General features: G+C 43.4%; 2 protein-coding genes across 2 annotated transcripts; one reads left to right on the top strand and one right to left on the bottom strand.

Moving 5' to 3' along the window:
- The first annotated feature begins 2,819 nt into the window (after positions 1–2,819).
- rsph9 (radial spoke head component 9) lies at positions 2,820–8,287 on the top strand. Its single transcript, XM_018743799.2, has 5 exons — positions 2,820–4,362; positions 4,577–4,742; positions 4,882–5,011; positions 5,181–5,327; positions 6,870–8,287. The coding sequence occupies exons 1-5, from the start codon at positions 4,136–4,138 to the stop codon at positions 7,025–7,027; spliced, it is 828 nt and encodes a 275-aa protein (XP_018599315.1). The 5' UTR covers positions 2,820–4,135; the 3' UTR covers positions 7,028–8,287.
- A 29-nt stretch (positions 8,288–8,316) lies between these two features.
- Positions 8,317–12,448, bottom strand: mrps18a (mitochondrial ribosomal protein S18A). The gene is made up of 6 exons (XM_018743800.2): positions 12,259–12,448; positions 11,494–11,525; positions 11,150–11,254; positions 9,379–9,502; positions 9,217–9,286; positions 8,317–8,987 (listed from the first exon to the last, which is right to left on the bottom strand). Exons 1-6 carry the CDS (start codon positions 12,401–12,403, stop codon positions 8,843–8,845), a joined length of 621 nt encoding a protein of 206 aa, XP_018599316.1. The 5' UTR covers positions 12,404–12,448; the 3' UTR covers positions 8,317–8,842.
- Between the last annotated feature and the right edge of the window lie 3,850 nt (positions 12,449–16,298).

Genomic DNA, 16,298 nt, shown 5'->3' with positions numbered 1-16,298 from the left:
CCAGACCAGAAGGTAAAGCTTTTATTGATGCGAGCGGAGGTCAAAGGGCAGGACAAAGACTGGGGGGATACGCCATTATTACTTGCAGGACGGCGCTTTGCATGTGCAGCGCGTGGGTGTGTTTGTGTCTTTGTGTGTCAGACGGAGCAGTGGTATTTGGCAGAGGTGGTGTGAAAATGAACTTACTGATGTTTGTGTGTGTTTATGTTTGAGAACCTCACTTCAAGTCCTTAGTTAACACCATCAATAGCCATGATTTATTCCCCCCCTCCTGCCTTAGCGTCTGAATGCACAAAATGTTTCTGACGAGATCTGGCTGCTCTGGAGAATCTCTTCTTTCATGGGATCTTTGTCTCATGCAGCATAAGAACAAACAGAACAGTCACCCACTCGGTCTTCTCCCTTAAGTGGCTTTAATGTATGTTGCCTCTGAAATGTAGTGACAGTATCTGCAGGGCAAGGCTGCGGTCACCAAGTATTAACTTCCCCATTGTAGGGATGAGGGTTTCACAATATTAATTTTCCTGCTGTAAAAGAATAAGGGAATAGAGATCTCTCTAAAGTCTCCAGGGCTCAGCAGAGAACACAGACTAAGTATTAATTTCCCTGTTCTGCAATTGTAAGGATTACAGCTTGAGAATATAGAGGAATAATAGGGAGGACTATCAGGAATAACGCAAGTCTTTGCTCATGGTAGGGACATTTGTCCTCAAGCATATTAGTTCATCTAGGGTATATAATGGTTGAACTTTTGGCCCTCTACATTCTTATTGTTGATATATACTTTCCACCCTGAATAAATACAAACCACTAAAGTAAAAGAATCCAAGGGGGTCAGAGGTGAGTTTTCTTGGCAGGTTCTTTAAAGTCAGACTAGAAACTGATGGATCTCTAAGGCAGTGAATTTCCACCGAACCCTGTGCCAGTCAGTCAGAATCCAGAAATGACGATTTCCTCGTGCTCTCATGTTCAGTCTCACTTTGTGATGTGACTGAGCACTTCCGTTGCCTTGCCTTGGCGCTAGAGTACGTCGTGCACAATCCACCTCAGTACACAATGACAGCATTGTCAGCTCATCTAGTCAAAGCAACGCTTTCGATTGGTGCCCTTTGCTGAGGAATAATGAAAATTGGCTGAGTGAGCTGATGATATTTTTTCTAGAGAGGTTGAGCTGGGTATGAACATTCAAGATGCGTCTGATTCCCAGGCAACGCTACCGTTTAAAGAAATACCAGGTCACTAACCAGTAACCCAGGACAGACTGACTGCCCAGAGTAAAGCACACTTGAACGAACCACTAACATCTTCCAGCATTGTATAATGGAATGCTATAGGTCAGGAAGCAGAGGTTCCAAAATTCTTGGAACCCAAAGTAGGGTTCCATGTGGAATTGTGATAAAAGTGAAAGGCAATGATTGATAGCTGGAATGCCTGACTAAATCTCAGTGTTCCAAAACATTGATAATGCACACTCGCAGTTGTGCTGGCATGGAACCCGTCCATTTCACTGTTTTTCTGTCTCTCTCCTGTTTCCATGCTGAAAGGATGCGGCTTGATAAGGGTACAGTCAAAACTGAGCTGAAGCAGAAACAGGAGCAATGGCTGCGGCCACGATCGGTCCTGCTTTTGCACGAGGGCTGAAATGTATAAAGAAAATTGCAAAGTAGCAAAAACCTGCTTAGGCAGGAAGATGTGTATGACATCGTTAAAGATGGAAATTATGAGAAGTACTGTATATGTGAAAGCGAAGGAGAGAAGCTCTGTACATTTGGTGAATTTCACTGTGTGTACATGTTTAACACACATTGAGATGGCAGTTGCCTTTATTTTCAATTCTCTGTGTTGATTCAACATTCTACATTTATTTATTTAGCAGACACTTTTCTCCAAAGCAACTTACAATTGATATTATGTAGCATTACTAGCCTACACACCTTATTCACCAAGGTGATTTACACTGCTAGAGACACTACATACAACAGGTCACTCATCCACCCATCCATCAGTGAAACACACTCTCTCCATGTCACTCATACACTATGGGGGGACCTGAACAGCATGTCTTTGGGCTGTGGGAGGAAACCCACACAGACACAGGGAGAACACACAAACTCCACACAGACTGAGCAGGGGTCGAACCCACGTTCTCTTGCACCACCCAGGCGCTGTGAGACAGCAGCGCTACTCACTGTGCCACCCTGGAATGTAATGGCATGTAATATATAACGTGTATATAATATATATCACATGCCATCTACACCTAACACGTTGATAGCATGTCATGACTACTTTGTATGTCTAGCTGTGTGGCAGTTGATGTGTTAAATTATGGTTGTATATGGGCCTGAGGGAGGAAATAGAACTTTCCAGCAGTGGACGAGTCTAAAAAGATCCTAGAGTTCCAGCTTTATCAATATAACTTGACTCTGTTTAACACTAATCAGAATCATTCAAAATGACCCAACACAACCAAAGTCAATGAGCAGTATTATTATTATTATTATTATTATCCATCCATCATCAACAACTGCTTGTCCTAAGTGGGGTTGCGGTGAGCTGGAGCCTTACCCAGCAACACAGGGCACAAGGCCAAAGGGAGAGGGGACACAGGACAGGACACAGGATGCCAGTCCATCCCAAGGCACCCCAAGCAAGGCTTGAACCCCAGACCTGCTACACAGCAGGCACCCCCCAAACCCCCCACACCCCTGGTGGTGGTGGTGGTACTACTACTAGTACTACATGTTATCATTATGTGATGTATATATTATATACATGTAATATATTATATGATATTACATTTCGAAACCCCATGTTTCTGGTGAACAGAAAAGTGCAGTTGAAATGTCTGCTAGAGAAGTTCTTGTAAAATGTAAGAAGTTAGTCATGCAACAGAATATGACTGCAGAGCGAATTTACAGTGCTGATAAGACGGGGTTGTTGTGGACGTGTCTTTTGACAATAGAAGAGTTTACTCGCTGAACTGGCAAAATCCCGTTTCCAGCACCGGTCTTTGCTTTATTATCTATGCAATCAATAAAAGTGTAATAACATAGATATACGGAGAGCAGCTACCGCTGATGTCGTGACGGTCCTGTGGTCTCAGTCTGGATTCCACAGTTGCTTATCTTAAGCAGTGCTTCTCCCGTCCTTCTGGAGAGACTATACTCCTACTGGGTGGTGTGTCTAACGGATTGCTCCAAATAAAGTGTAAGGAGTTACAGACCAAGCGAGAAACATTGTGACCAAAGCAGAAATGCCAAACCACAAAAATCAAAGGCTCCTAGTTCTGTGCACCTCTCAACAAGTACACTACGATAGTGGTGGGGATAGTGGGAGGGCAAAGAGGTGCTAAAGATCTCACAAGTGAAGAAAGCCATCACAAGATGGTGGGGGGGGTAACCTGGTTTTGAGAATATGTAACACCTGCACCCTTCCAAGGGACAACCACACTGACTTCTAAATGAAATCAACAGAACTTTAAACTCATTCCAGATCACTAGCTTACAACCAACACTCTATCACTCTAAGCCCCCATACACCACACAACGGTTGGAAGGTCACCCCTTGAACTCCCCAGAATTCCTCTTGTGGCAAACTGAGCATAAGCAATACAACACCCAATCAGAACAGGGCACAAGACTATCTATTTATTGAACTATGCTGGCTCCTCTCAGTGCCGTTACAATATTAAATCGGGGCCGGTTGCAACTCTGTACGTAATTGGCATTATTTGTTTCTTTAACTTGTTGGAGACGATGTATAACCTGAGAATTTTTGTTTCTTGTTTACCATTCTTCTGCTTCACATTTGCTCGGTGTAAATATAAAGGTGATCGGCAGCATTTACAGCTCCAGGACTGACCGGCTCCCCGATGCCCGCCTCCATACAGAGCGGCGCTCCGGTGTAACACCGGTTTCCACCAAGTGGCGTCGCTATTGTGCCTGACACGTTCGGCAAACGGCCCATCCACGCTCCAGAGCGCATCGAACACCATGGCAACGCATTGTTTACATTAGCAACCCGTGAAGAAAGCTATTAGGCTGGTGCTGACTGCTGCCGAAAGTCATCTTTCTCAGCACTAAAGCTAAACATTCCCTGCGGAGAAGTTACTTATCGGGTGTAGCTCAGTACAATGGATTCTGACAGCTTGCGCTATTCTCTTGACCTTGTTTCTGGTTGTGGTTTGACTCTGAGTTGTGAGCAGAGGGCAGCCTTGCAGACATCCCTGCTCATCCTTAAAAGAAACTACAAGTTCAGCCGCGTTCTCTTTTGGGGTAAAATTTTAGGGCTCCGAAGCGACTATTTTATAGCCCATGGAATTACTGAGGATGAAATGAGGAACAGGAAAACACTCTACAGGTAAGAAACAATCACAGAGGCCATATAATGTGGACACCCACTGCTCTCCTCTGTGAGTTATTATGAGTATTGGACTTCATGCCCACTATTACCTGCAGGTCTTTGTGCTAAAGCGAGACATACTTCCAGTAGTAGGATTGTGGCGGTGCATTTAGGCCTCTGTAATGTTCAGGGTTCTAATTTTTTTAAACCCTTAATCACACTCCCTCTCCAGCTTTAATTGTGTGGATTGGCACTTGCTCCCGCCGGTTACAGAGGCCCAGCTTGCTGAGGTATCACTGCTCAAGGAGCACTTCAAGGGGGACCCTTCCTACGAGTACGAGCACACAGAGACCCGCGGGCTAGACGAAGGGGACGAGGCCGTTGTGGAAGAGATCACTGTAAGTGCAGTGTTGCTGGTGACCGAATAGTGACCGACTGTGTAGAGAGGTCCTCCAGAAACCGTTGTGCTTTCTGCAGCTGGAAGCCAATGTGCAGAATGTCATCTTACTACTGTGCTGCTGCTGCTTTGGGATGCAGGTTAAAATGACGGAAGAGACGAGACTGGCGGCCACGGTCTTCAACATAGACCGAGAGGTGTCTGTGGTCCCACGCGGTGCGTTCATAAAGACCCCCAGTGGGAGAGTGCAGGTTAACCGCTGCTTTGAAGGTACGCTCCGCAGTGTCCCCCTTGTAACTAGAGTGAGTTTCCTCTCGCTGCTCCTTTTCACAGTCATGTATTAGGAACCTAGTCTGTATTCTTACACACACACACACACACACACACACACACACACGTACCCATTTGAGAGCGATGCCTCATTCTGTCTCTACCGCAGGACTCTCCGAGTCGGAGGCCAGGAAGCTGAGCAGTTACCTACACTTCTCCGAGCCTCAGCACCTGAAGAAGAAGACCATTCTAGAGACTGCTGACCTGAACCCCTCAATTGATTTCCTTGACAACTTAAGTGAGGACACACCCAAAGGTAAAATATCTGCTCAGTGAATAAATTTAAATGTAAATATTGTCCCTGGGAATATCCTTGGGGAAACCAGAATGTAGCAGATATGGCAAATACTTTTAAAGCTGCCGTTTGTCAGTTTTATCAGTTGTTTTAGTCATTACGGCTTGCGATGTGTATTTCAGCACGTACGCCTGTGGCAAGTGTGAACTTCCATAACCTCTCGTCACTGGAATTAATGCATTTGCCTATTGCAATATGTCACAATGTCAGCATCTGAGATACTGCGGCATCTTCGTATGTCAAATATGTGGTGCTGTGATTGGCTCCTTGCAGTGTTGGCATGTGACTATAAAAGCTACATTCGGATTGATTTTTATTTGCAGCTGGTGAATATATTCAGGGGTGGGCTGCCAGAAAATGGCTTTCTCACACAATGTAATTTACAGCACACATCTGTTTCTTCTTGAGTGCCTAGCATTCACAGCTGTCTAGACTAGATCTTCACAGCTAAGCCCCATCCAATCGCGAAAGGTGACAGACTGAAAAGAGTCACGCTAAACAAGGGTGATGAATGCCCCTCCGTGCCCCCTCCACAACAGACCCAGGACAGGCACTGCTGTAGTTGTACTGACATAAGTCAGACGGTACTCTGGACAACCCTGCACTGGAAACACACTAACGCACATCAACACTTTTAAGTGACTCACCCAGATGTCTTACTACAAAACTTATTAACTGCACAATAGCATTATGTCTGCTTGGACTGGAAAGTGTAGCAACACAAATTTATAACTAAACTGTCAGAAGGGCCTACGGTTTTGGCCAGTGGTGTATAGTGGGTCCTTTTTGTCCAACAGCCTGCATGTAAATAATGATGAATATTTCTGTATTTCCCATTATGCCACTTGCAATTGTGCACCATACTGATGCAGCTCACATAAAGCATGAAATAGATTTAAGTGTAACAAGAAAGACTCATGAAATGCTCCATTTGCAACCCATTTGTACAGGTTCACCAGGAAATCCTCTCAACTTGAATGCAAGCAAGAAAATAGCATACATTTCTCTCCTTTTTTCCTCTACTCTTCCCCAAGGAAAGATGTGTGGATACATTTCTTCTGGGTGTGAGAGGTTGTGTAAATGAGCTGGCTGTGGCAAAGTCACAATTCTGGCCTGTTCCTCAGTCTGACTATTGCCAAAAAGGGGCAGATGGAGTTTACATCAAAAAACTTGGAAGCTTCTCACTTAGTGTTGGGAGAATATCAATGGAAGAAACCAAAATATGGAACTAGTTGTGAGCTGTATTTTAGAGTTCAGCATATTGTATTTTATATTGTGCTAGCTACACTGTCTGGCCAGCCTTGGACAGCTCAAGCACACCTGGCAGGTGACAGCTGGTATGCAGCTCCTAATCCCAACAATAAGTCTGGACAACCACTCTCTTTCTTTTTAATGGCAGGGTTATGAACCCCTATTAGCCATAAAGATAAAGGCATCTGTTTTTTATTGCAGGCTAATCTGATCTCTCTTCTGGTGGTCTTGTGAATGTACTTTTGCTGACAGGATCGTGGAGTCTGCAGTTTGAGAGAGGAAGCATTTCTGTCCTACGCAGTTTACTCTGGCTTGGCCTAACCTTCTTCCATGTGCCCATGACGCCTCAGCATGGATACATTTACATGGGAGATGGAATGAAGAACCACTACCTTCCCTTCATGTTATGAAAATGCCCAAAAATGCACCCAATATACCCTAAATGTTATTTATAAGAAACACAAAAATGTGCAGCTCAGGTAGTTGAGTCTGAGAGGTTCAGTTGATCACCAAGCTGGGTGTATTTGGTGTGAACACTTCATTGCCACTCAAGGAAGAGTGGCTCAATCCAGCTTCTGACAAGGAAGGGAATTTGCAGAAACCTGATTCTCTGGCCAGGATTCAGTTCTCACATCACATGGATTTGGATGCTGTCCGTGAGCCAATGAGAGCCGAAGAGCTTGTACAATGGAGCCACACCCAGAGCAAATGGGTTCAATATAACCAGAACCCATAAGGTCTACAGCCAAGGTCAGCTGAAAACTGATCAGCCAATTATAACCATTCCCACTTAGCTCCTCTTTTCATTTTCTGCTCATTGACAATGTTGTATTGATAACACAAAACATTAATTCCAAAAATGCCAAGTTTGGCCATCAACTGATATAATGCACATCCACAATCCTGAGCCTCACTCTAATGTATAACTTGAAACACCCATTTATAATGTACTGTTTACTTCCAGGGCAGTCTCCCTGAAGTAAATTTAGCTCAGTAACAATGTAACAAGTGTAATGTATTTCAAGTAATAAATACATTTTTGTTCATACAAAACTGAAGTCTCAACGTGCATATACTGCAACACAAAAAATGAAACACGTTATGTTGCAGCAAACGGGAACACGGCAGCTAGCCATGAACTGGACATTGCAGAATCAATCTGATGTTCAGTGACTTTTTGAAACTTTCCTCCTCCTATAAATCTTTATCGATGTTCTCTGATTTATGCAAGAATGTCAAGTTCCTGCATATTGTGTCACCCTTCATGTAGTTGCTACTTGTTAAAATTAAGGGAATATTCAAACTAAATTCAAATGCATATCTTTCAGTTGCTTATAATCATGCTATAAATTTAACTATAAAAGTTTTGATGATTCTGCCCTGCTGCCATGTTGCCACACTGTGATATTCATGCAGTCAGCAACTTGTAGCTGCCTTTTGCAAACCCACAGCCTGAAAAGAACTTTGGAAAATTCTACCCTATACATAGTGCATGCCTAGACTGAAATTTTTTTTACAAAAACTGTACTTCAAGATTTTTCAGTACACATGGCATTGTTCCTGCAATGCATATTTTTCAGCATTAAAGTCTCAAGATTAAAGGGAAATAATTATAAAAATTAGCTTATTTTTGCTCATATTACTATTTAGCAAGACACCAAGTGTCCCTGGTTCCCATACTTCATTTAAAATATTTTCTACATTGAAGAAACCCAAGTAATTGTTACATAGTGATGAGCATTAAAAAAAGTGAGCCATATTCTTACAATTTATTGTACAGTTGGCCTACAATTAAATGTTTTAAAAAAGAAAAACTTTTAATAATAAGCTGATATTGGATGTATTTGGCATGCATGCAGAGTAGGGGGCCCACGAAATTTTGAAATTGGACCCAAAATTACCAATGCCGCCACTGCAAACAACATATGGCTGAAAATTGAAATCACATGTTTTATTTACAAAACGGGGACTTGGCAGAGCTGGTGTCTCATAACACCAATACTGTAACAATGCAGTACTGACCCACTCCATCCCAGAGGCCATGCCGCACCGGGTTGCAGCGCATGTAATTTCCAGTCTCCAGGGGCATCAACAGGATTGAATAAGCTTCATTCCAGCTTTTATAGTAATAAATATAATATGAAGTGACTGGACTGGTGGTGGTTAACCTGCTGCCAGTCTGTCAGTGACGCTGGTCTTGGGGGGGTGGGCGGGAGCGAGGGGCCTCAGTGCTTGGTGTAAAGTGGCTTCAGGCTGTATCGTGTGTTGTTCTTTAGACACGGGTCACCCACAGGCATGCGAACTTTGCACCACTTCAGTCCCTTCTTAAGGATGGGCTTCACAGAGTCTGTGGACCACCGGGTCAGGTATCTGCACAAGAGCAAAGGTGACTGAGCAAATGATTTTATCAGCTTTAAGCACACAGCATAGAAAAATTGCCAGGATATCTTTTTCATTCCCTAATATAGCACAACTGGGGAAATTTAAAAAGCTTGACGTACGAAATGTGTCACCTGGCACGAAATTGCTAATAAAAATGAACACATCGTACCAGAACTTCTTGAGGTGAGAGCATATAAACAGGTAACAAGCGACTCACCTGTTGAGCACCGGCTTGCTTTTTGGAACATGACCCTCTGGCAGTGGTGGTTTGTGGTCAGGGAGGAGACCTACACCATGAAAACATTGCCTATTACTGTAGTGTCACAGAGCAGGCCCTGGTGCAGGCTGCCATCCTTGTCTCTCCATCTGGGATCCTCACCTGCACGGTGGGCCATCTTCACACAGATGGCAATCTTGTTGTGTTCCTCAGCACAAAGCCCCGTTACCCGGCGAGGGAGCATACCGCCATCTGAGCGTATGAACTGGCTGAGCAAGAGGACATCCTGCAAGCACACAACAACATGACAGTGAAATGGAGGAGGAGGAATGGAGAAAAACTTTAAATTCATTTTACTTGACCAAATCTTTTAATATCCTATTGTAAAATAAAGCGACAAGGTTTGACTGGTTCTTTAACTGGTCGATTGGTGGTCCTCCACACAAACGATAAAGCATGGAGGTTCTCGGTTCTGGCTCCGTTGTGGTGTAATGACCTTCCCCTCTCACTCAGAACTGCAGAAACTCTGTCTCCATTCAAGAAGGGTCTGAAAACTCACCTTTTCCAGACCCATTTCACCCAAGATCTCTCCAGCTCATGTGTGGTGTAAATATTCATGCACCGTAACTTCATAAGGCCTTTACACAGCCGCTACTCTGGCGCTGTATGCGTTTGTGTACCTTATTCTTTAAAAAAATTTTTGGTAGGAGGTTATCAGGATTCATCTATCCTGCGTTTTATGCACCTACTTGAGCGATAAACATTGGTGTATCAAATGGAAACTAACAAACTAGGTTTACTTAATCACATGCCCGCAGCAATGTCTCTCTCAACGTAATGCACAAATTGTATTTTTGCTGAGATGTACGTCGCTTTGAAGAAAGCGTCTGCTAAATGAATAAAATCAGAGGAAAGTTTCGCGTCATGTTTGCAAAACAAAGTAAAACAAAGTGAAGTCCAGCACTTATCTCATTGTTCACAGATTTCTTTTCAACACACCCCTCCTCCCCCAAACATTTCTGTCCAAAGAGGCAATGTAGCCAAGTTTCCCAACAGCTTGGCAGGGAAGTGATCTGGCCCCAGATGAGAAAATCAGACCAATAGAGAGCAACGGATCTGTCTGTTTAGCATTAGACTGTGGGAAACAAAGCAAACTTCCAAATCTTTTACACCTCTTATGGGACTGAATGGCTATGCTCCACCCTCAATTTAAATTTTTCAAGCCAAAGGCATAGCAGGAAAAAAAGCAAAAGCTGGTCTTATGTTAGGAGGGGCCATTCAGAGCAGGCGTGGGTGAGGTGTACTAACTGCTGTCAAGTCCCAGGTGTCACTGCACATACTTCTATTTTCAAGGTTAACCTTAACTGCACTATAGGCTTGGCCTGATGGAGGATTCTATAATGTCATCCTTTCATTAACTCCAAGTGTAAGGGACCATTACAATTGGACAAAGCGTACTAGTAAAACACCCTTGCTGAAACAGGAACCACGTCTAACTGCAGCAGATACACAGAACTACTGCACTTGCCAAACTCAGCTATAGACGTGTCGTAGAATGAAGCGTTATGGATATTGTACGGCAGCACAATTGCGAAGCAATAGCGCTGCTGCCTCACAGCTTCTGGGCTGTGGCTTCAGACATGGGTTTGAATAACTCAGTCTACGGAGAGTCTGCAGGCTCTCAGGGCTCCAGTTTCCTCCCACAGTGCAAAGATGTATTTCGGCTAAAGTGGTGATCAAAACTGTCTTGTGTGTGTATGCAAAAGTCCTGTGATGTACTACAGTCCAGAACAGGGTGTACACTGCATCATGCCCTATTCCAGAAGCATAGCCTCTACAACCATGCATTAGAGAACTTATTGATAACTGACCAATTGACTGATGGTGTAGTAATGCTGCAAGAATTGGTGCAGCAGCACAGAATCGATCTCACCTCATAATTGTACTTGTGTTTCAGGTTCCATCGGCAGATGGGACACTGTCCTTCTGGATTAGGTGGCTCTACCCATTCCTGCTTCTGCACGGAAATTCCCTCAATCTGCACATGATATCATTATTAGTGGAATCTATACAGTTCATATATTTTGTGCAATTCAGGTTAAGCACACTGCTCAGGGGGGAATCATCAACAATACCTGCCCTTAACTACTACAGTATCTACTGCAATAGCTGCTCAATTGAAATGCAGAAGGCGGCACAAAACAGAAATGCTGGACAAAAACAAAGCATCATGGCATGCTGCTTCATTCATCATATGCAGAAATTACATACACCTACCGTTGTTGTATTGCCCTCCTTTTTCTCGACAACTACAAAAGCAAGAAAAAAAAAAAGTAAATCTCTCAAAGGAATAAGACGTATTTTTAGAAGTTTATAACACTGAAAAATGACTTGGCCACAAGGTTTTAAATAATTAAATGTACACGCCACACGCCACGGTTACCAGTCAGGACTAGTATTTGGTCTGTGTCTGTAGGAGCCTGTTTACTACAGGAAATGTGACAGTTTAAGCCTTAATCTTTCCTTAAAAATATAAAGGAATCATTTAATCATCATTCAGCCCGCGCTCGTGAAGTCTACACTGTGACTGTACTACACGAGCGCGCGCTGGACACGCGCCGCTTTTTTTTTTTTTCCCCTCCCTCCAATTTACGGACCACGTGCCGCCATCGCGAGACACCGCGGACTAAGGCGCCAAAGGTTTTTTTTTTTTTTTTTTTTTTTTTTTTTTTTTAAATTATACGAACAATTCAAGAAACCTACAATAAAATAGTAGGTGACGCGGTTAACTCTCACACTGCTGGCCCGTCCGTTAATAACAGCAAATAACAGTAAGGTATCGGTAGGAGTATGAATCAATGAAGAAGCACTTATGTTTTCATTAGCAATTTCATGCCAGGTGACACATTTCGTACGTCAAGCTTAAATTTCCCAGCAGTTGTGCTATATATATTAGCCTAGCCTAAGGCTAAGGGAGAGGGGGGAAAAAAGTGTAGCTTAGCTAGCTAACACAATCGGCTAATGTACTCGTCACGCACTCACCTTGACGAATGCCTCGACTTTGAATATTTCCCACAACAGAAACCAGTGGGACGCCAATTATTCTCTGAAACATGCTTTCGTTTATGCATCGGGCCAGACATTGCATGCCTAACACAGACCCCCTTATGATGTAGCGGGCAGCCATTTCGGTGGCGACCTTCTCTCTTGCTCGGGTTCCCTTGAAGTTTAATGGCGGAGAAAGGTGCGATTAAATAGACGACTGCCCCCTAGTGTACAGGAAAGGAAACGCTGGCAATTCAGTGCAGTCAAGTGACGTCATGTGGACCATGCGCAAGATCTGCTGAACAAACGAAAAAGCTGAGCTGAGAAAATCGAAAACGATACCATTTATTAGAGGACATACTGTAGGTTGCCCTTTCTGTAGGTCTCTGCCTTCTTATTTGTCACATCATCCGAGAACATAAGAATCCTTTTCTCTGTTGACATGAGCACAAATGCCTCAGTACTATTGGCTTCGGTACTTGATTCCTCCTTGCAAACCACAGTGAACAAATAAGACTTTTTTTTAAACTTTATTTACATTTACAGTTATTCATTTAGCAGACACTTTTCACCAAAGCGACGTACATCTCAGAGAAAATACAATTTATGCATTACATTAGGAGAAAGAGAGACATAGTTGCAGACGTGATTCTTAAGTAAACCTAGTTTGTCTCTGTCCACTTTATGCACCGATGTTCATCGCATTTAATGAATGTAAAAAGCATTTTAGGTAAACAGCACTAACCACAAAGGGTATACTACTGCACATAGGTTACATCCCAGTTCTGAAAGGACACTGAATACACACCCACACATTTTCAGAACCGCTTGTCCCATACAGGGTCGCAGGGAACCAGAGCCTACCCCGTAACACAGGGCGTAAGGCCGGAGGGGGAGGGGACACACCCAGGACGGGACGCCAGTCCATCACAAGGCACCCCAAGCAGGACTTGAACCCTAGACCCACCGGAGAGCAGGACAGTGGTCCAACCCACTGCACCACCCCCACTGAATACACATTCACCTAAAATTCACACATTGTTGCTTTCAGCAAAAAGATGTCCATCTCTGCACATGCAGTCCAGGGTAAAAACATGTTACTTAAATAGCTACGTTAGATACCATTAACTTACTCCAATAAACTACAGTGCCGATGAAAAGTTGTTGCCTCCCCAGACTTTTTCACATTTTTTGCTACCGAATGAAACCGTTATGTATTTAACCGAGAATTTCTGCCATTCATAGTGAGTGGCACTCAAAGTGAAAAAATCCAGACATTTTACTAAATTAAATACATACATACACACACACACTGTCTGAACCACTTGTCCCATACAGGGTCACAGGAAACCAGAGCCTACCCAGCAACACAGGGCATAAGGCCAGAGGGGACACACCCAGGACAGGACACCAGTCCATCGCAAGCCACCCCAAGCAGGACTCGAACCCCAGACCCACTGGAGAGCAGGACCCGGTCCAACCCACTGCGCCACCACGCCCCTAAATTAAATACAATTAAAAACAGAAAAAAAAGCATAAATATACCTTCAGCAGCAGTTCAAGGTGCGAGTCTCTAAACACTGGATATATTGACAGTGGAATTTTTTCTTATTCTTGGCAACATTGTTCAGTCTCCATCAAGCTGGATGGAGTTAGTTTGTGAACAGCAATTTTTAAGTCATTCCACAGATGCTGAAATGTATTGAGGTCTCCAGGGTGTTAACCTTTTTGGTTTGAAGCCACTTAAGAGTGGCTTTTGCTGTATGTTTTGGGTTTTGTTAGAAAATGGATTGTCTTCCAAGTTCCAGTGCTGTTGTGGCTTGCAACACTTTTCCCTGGAGGATTTTTCTGTACTTACAGTAGCTCCATCCATTCTCCCCTATCTTTATGAGTTTCCAGTCCCTGCCAGAAAGAAGCATCCACAAAGCATGGTGCTGCCACCATCATGCTTCACTGTAGAAAAGCTGTTCTCAGTATGATGTCATGTATGAAGTCATGTATGTTTGATGTCATGTATGCATGATGTATGCATGTATGCATGTATCATGTATGCATGATGTCATGTATGTCTGAGCTAAACATAGCACTTAGCACCGAGGCCCCAAAGTACAGTTTTGGACTTATCAGGTGATAGAATCTTGCTCCAAATTGACGAGTCTCTCTCAAGTCTTTGGACAAACTCCAGCCAAAATGTGATATAGGATTTCCAAAGACTTTCTTCTTGTCTCCCTTCCATACAAGTCAAGATTTATGCAACATGAATTTCTCTGTGCTATGTTGACTTACATGCAGTTTCTGCCAGATCTCTCATGAAGGACTGTAGTCGTAACCTTCTTTGTGGCCTTTGTTCCCAGGGCTCTTCTTGCCCATGCACACAGTTTTGGAGGATGCTGACTTCTGGGCAGGTTTGCAGTTGTTCCATATTTTGTTTCAAAAACACTCAGTGCAGAAGCTCCCAAACACAGGTATATTTATTCTGAAATATCCTCAGCTGCAGACAGTTGAACTCAAATCATGTATTTATGCAGCTTGGAGAGGGAAGTCAGTTACTTCAGTGGAAATTTAGGTGAGTCAAAACAAGGGGATAACTACAGAACTTACACATTCAGTTGTTTTCTGTTTTTTATTTGGAGCTTTTTCCCTTTGACATTATAGAGTTTTTGGATGTCACTTTGGAGAAAAGCATCTGCTAAATAAAGAAATGTAATGTTATGTAATGTAATGTTTTGATGAGTGATCAAAATTCTAAATGTATAGTGCTTCCATGTTGGGAACCACTATACACACACACACACACACACACACACACACACACATTTTCAGAACCGCTTGTCCCTTACGGGGTCACGGGGAACCGGAGCCTACCCGGTAACACAGGGCGTAAGGCCGGAGGGGGAGGGGACACACCCAGGACGGGACGCCAGTCCGCCACAAGGCACCCCAAGCGGGACTTGAACCCCAGACCCACCGGAGAGCAGGACTGCGGGCCAACCCACTGCGCCACCGCACCCCCCAACCACTATACATTTACAATAAAAAGTAAGAAAAAGCAAGGGGGTGCATACTTTTATAGGCACTGTAACTTGTTGTGAAGTCAGTCGTTGCAATTGTCTCATCTAATGGCCTAAATGAAAAGTTACCAAGTCACATAAATATTAAATTAGCTAGATGGGCTCAGTAAAACAAATTTGTAAAAATGTGAGTAACCCCATAGGGTTTCTGTGGATTTTGAGCATATGAACTGACTGGCATTTTCATTTGTTCTTTCAATAGTGTTACTTTGGGGGTTTTTAATATTATGGGAGAGCCAGTGGTGTAGTGTTTAGGGATAATGACTTACAAAGATTTTCTGTTTGAATTCTGCTCCCGTCACTGCCTTACACCTTTGAGAAAGGCATTTATCCTGAGCTGCTGTAGTATAAATATCCTGCTGTTTAAACTGGTAAACAATTGTAAATCACATTGGATAAAGACATCAGCTGAATGACAAATGAATTTTTCACCTTCATTTGGGGCTGTGGTTAGTGTTGGGCTTAGAGATTTCACCTTGCGGGTAAAAGAACACCAGTTTGAATCCCAGCTCCTGCTGTAGTATTCCTGAGCAAGGTTCTTATCCTGAATTGCTCCAATAAAGTTACCCTGCTGTATAAATGGGTAAATTATTGCATGTTGCTTGGTATGGATGGATATGCCATTGAGTCATATCGTTGCAACCACTTGTATGGTCTCTGAGGCAAAATAAGTGGTTTGCAATTGCCTTATGTCATTCCTGAGTGTAAAGGGGAAACATGCAAGCTCAGCATAGCCTGAACTGGATTTCAACTCCACAGCTATTAAGCAGCTCAGGATTTGTCGGGTACCAACTTAGCCTGCTGTGCCACCACATTTCTGAGCTTTCTTGCTATATAAATCACCTTGGTCATAGGGTCAGCTAAATCATCGTTAATAATAACTAGCAGTGTGGTTTTTGATTTATATTTTATTTAGAGCAGGCTAAAGGTTAGAGTGGCTGCCTTTGGCTCCAAAAATTGCCAGTT

Source organism: Scleropages formosus, chromosome 1 (assembly GCF_900964775.1).
Source record: "Scleropages formosus chromosome 1, fSclFor1.1, whole genome shotgun sequence".
Taxonomy (NCBI): Eukaryota; Metazoa; Chordata; class Actinopteri; order Osteoglossiformes; family Osteoglossidae; genus Scleropages; species Scleropages formosus.
This window is presented reverse-complemented; position numbering and strand designations above follow the sequence as displayed.

Excerpts from the sequence above, each read along its gene's own strand:
- rsph9 (XM_018743799.2), top strand. The coding sequence starts at position 4,136 with ATGGATTCTGACAGCTTGCGCTATTCTCTTGACCTTGTTTCTGGTTGT. Across the intron at positions 5,012-5,180 it reads GGTTAACCGCTGCTTTGAAG|GACTCTCCGAGTCGGAGGCC; the intron begins GTACGCTCCGCA and ends TCTCTACCGCAG. Across the intron at positions 5,328-6,869 it reads AAGTGAGGACACACCCAAAG|GATCGTGGAGTCTGCAGTTT; the intron begins GTAAAATATCTG and ends TTTTGCTGACAG.
- mrps18a (XM_018743800.2), bottom strand. The coding sequence starts at position 12,403 with ATGGCTGCCCGCTACATCATAAGGGGGTCTGTGTTAGGCATGCAATGT. Across the intron at positions 9,503-11,149 it reads AACACAAGTACAATTATGAG|GATGTCCTCTTGCTCAGCCA; the intron begins GTGAGATCGATT and ends GTGTGCTTGCAG. Across the intron at positions 8,988-9,216 it reads AGCAAGCCGGTGCTCAACAG|ATACCTGACCCGGTGGTCCA; the intron begins GTGAGTCGCTTG and ends GCTCTTGTGCAG.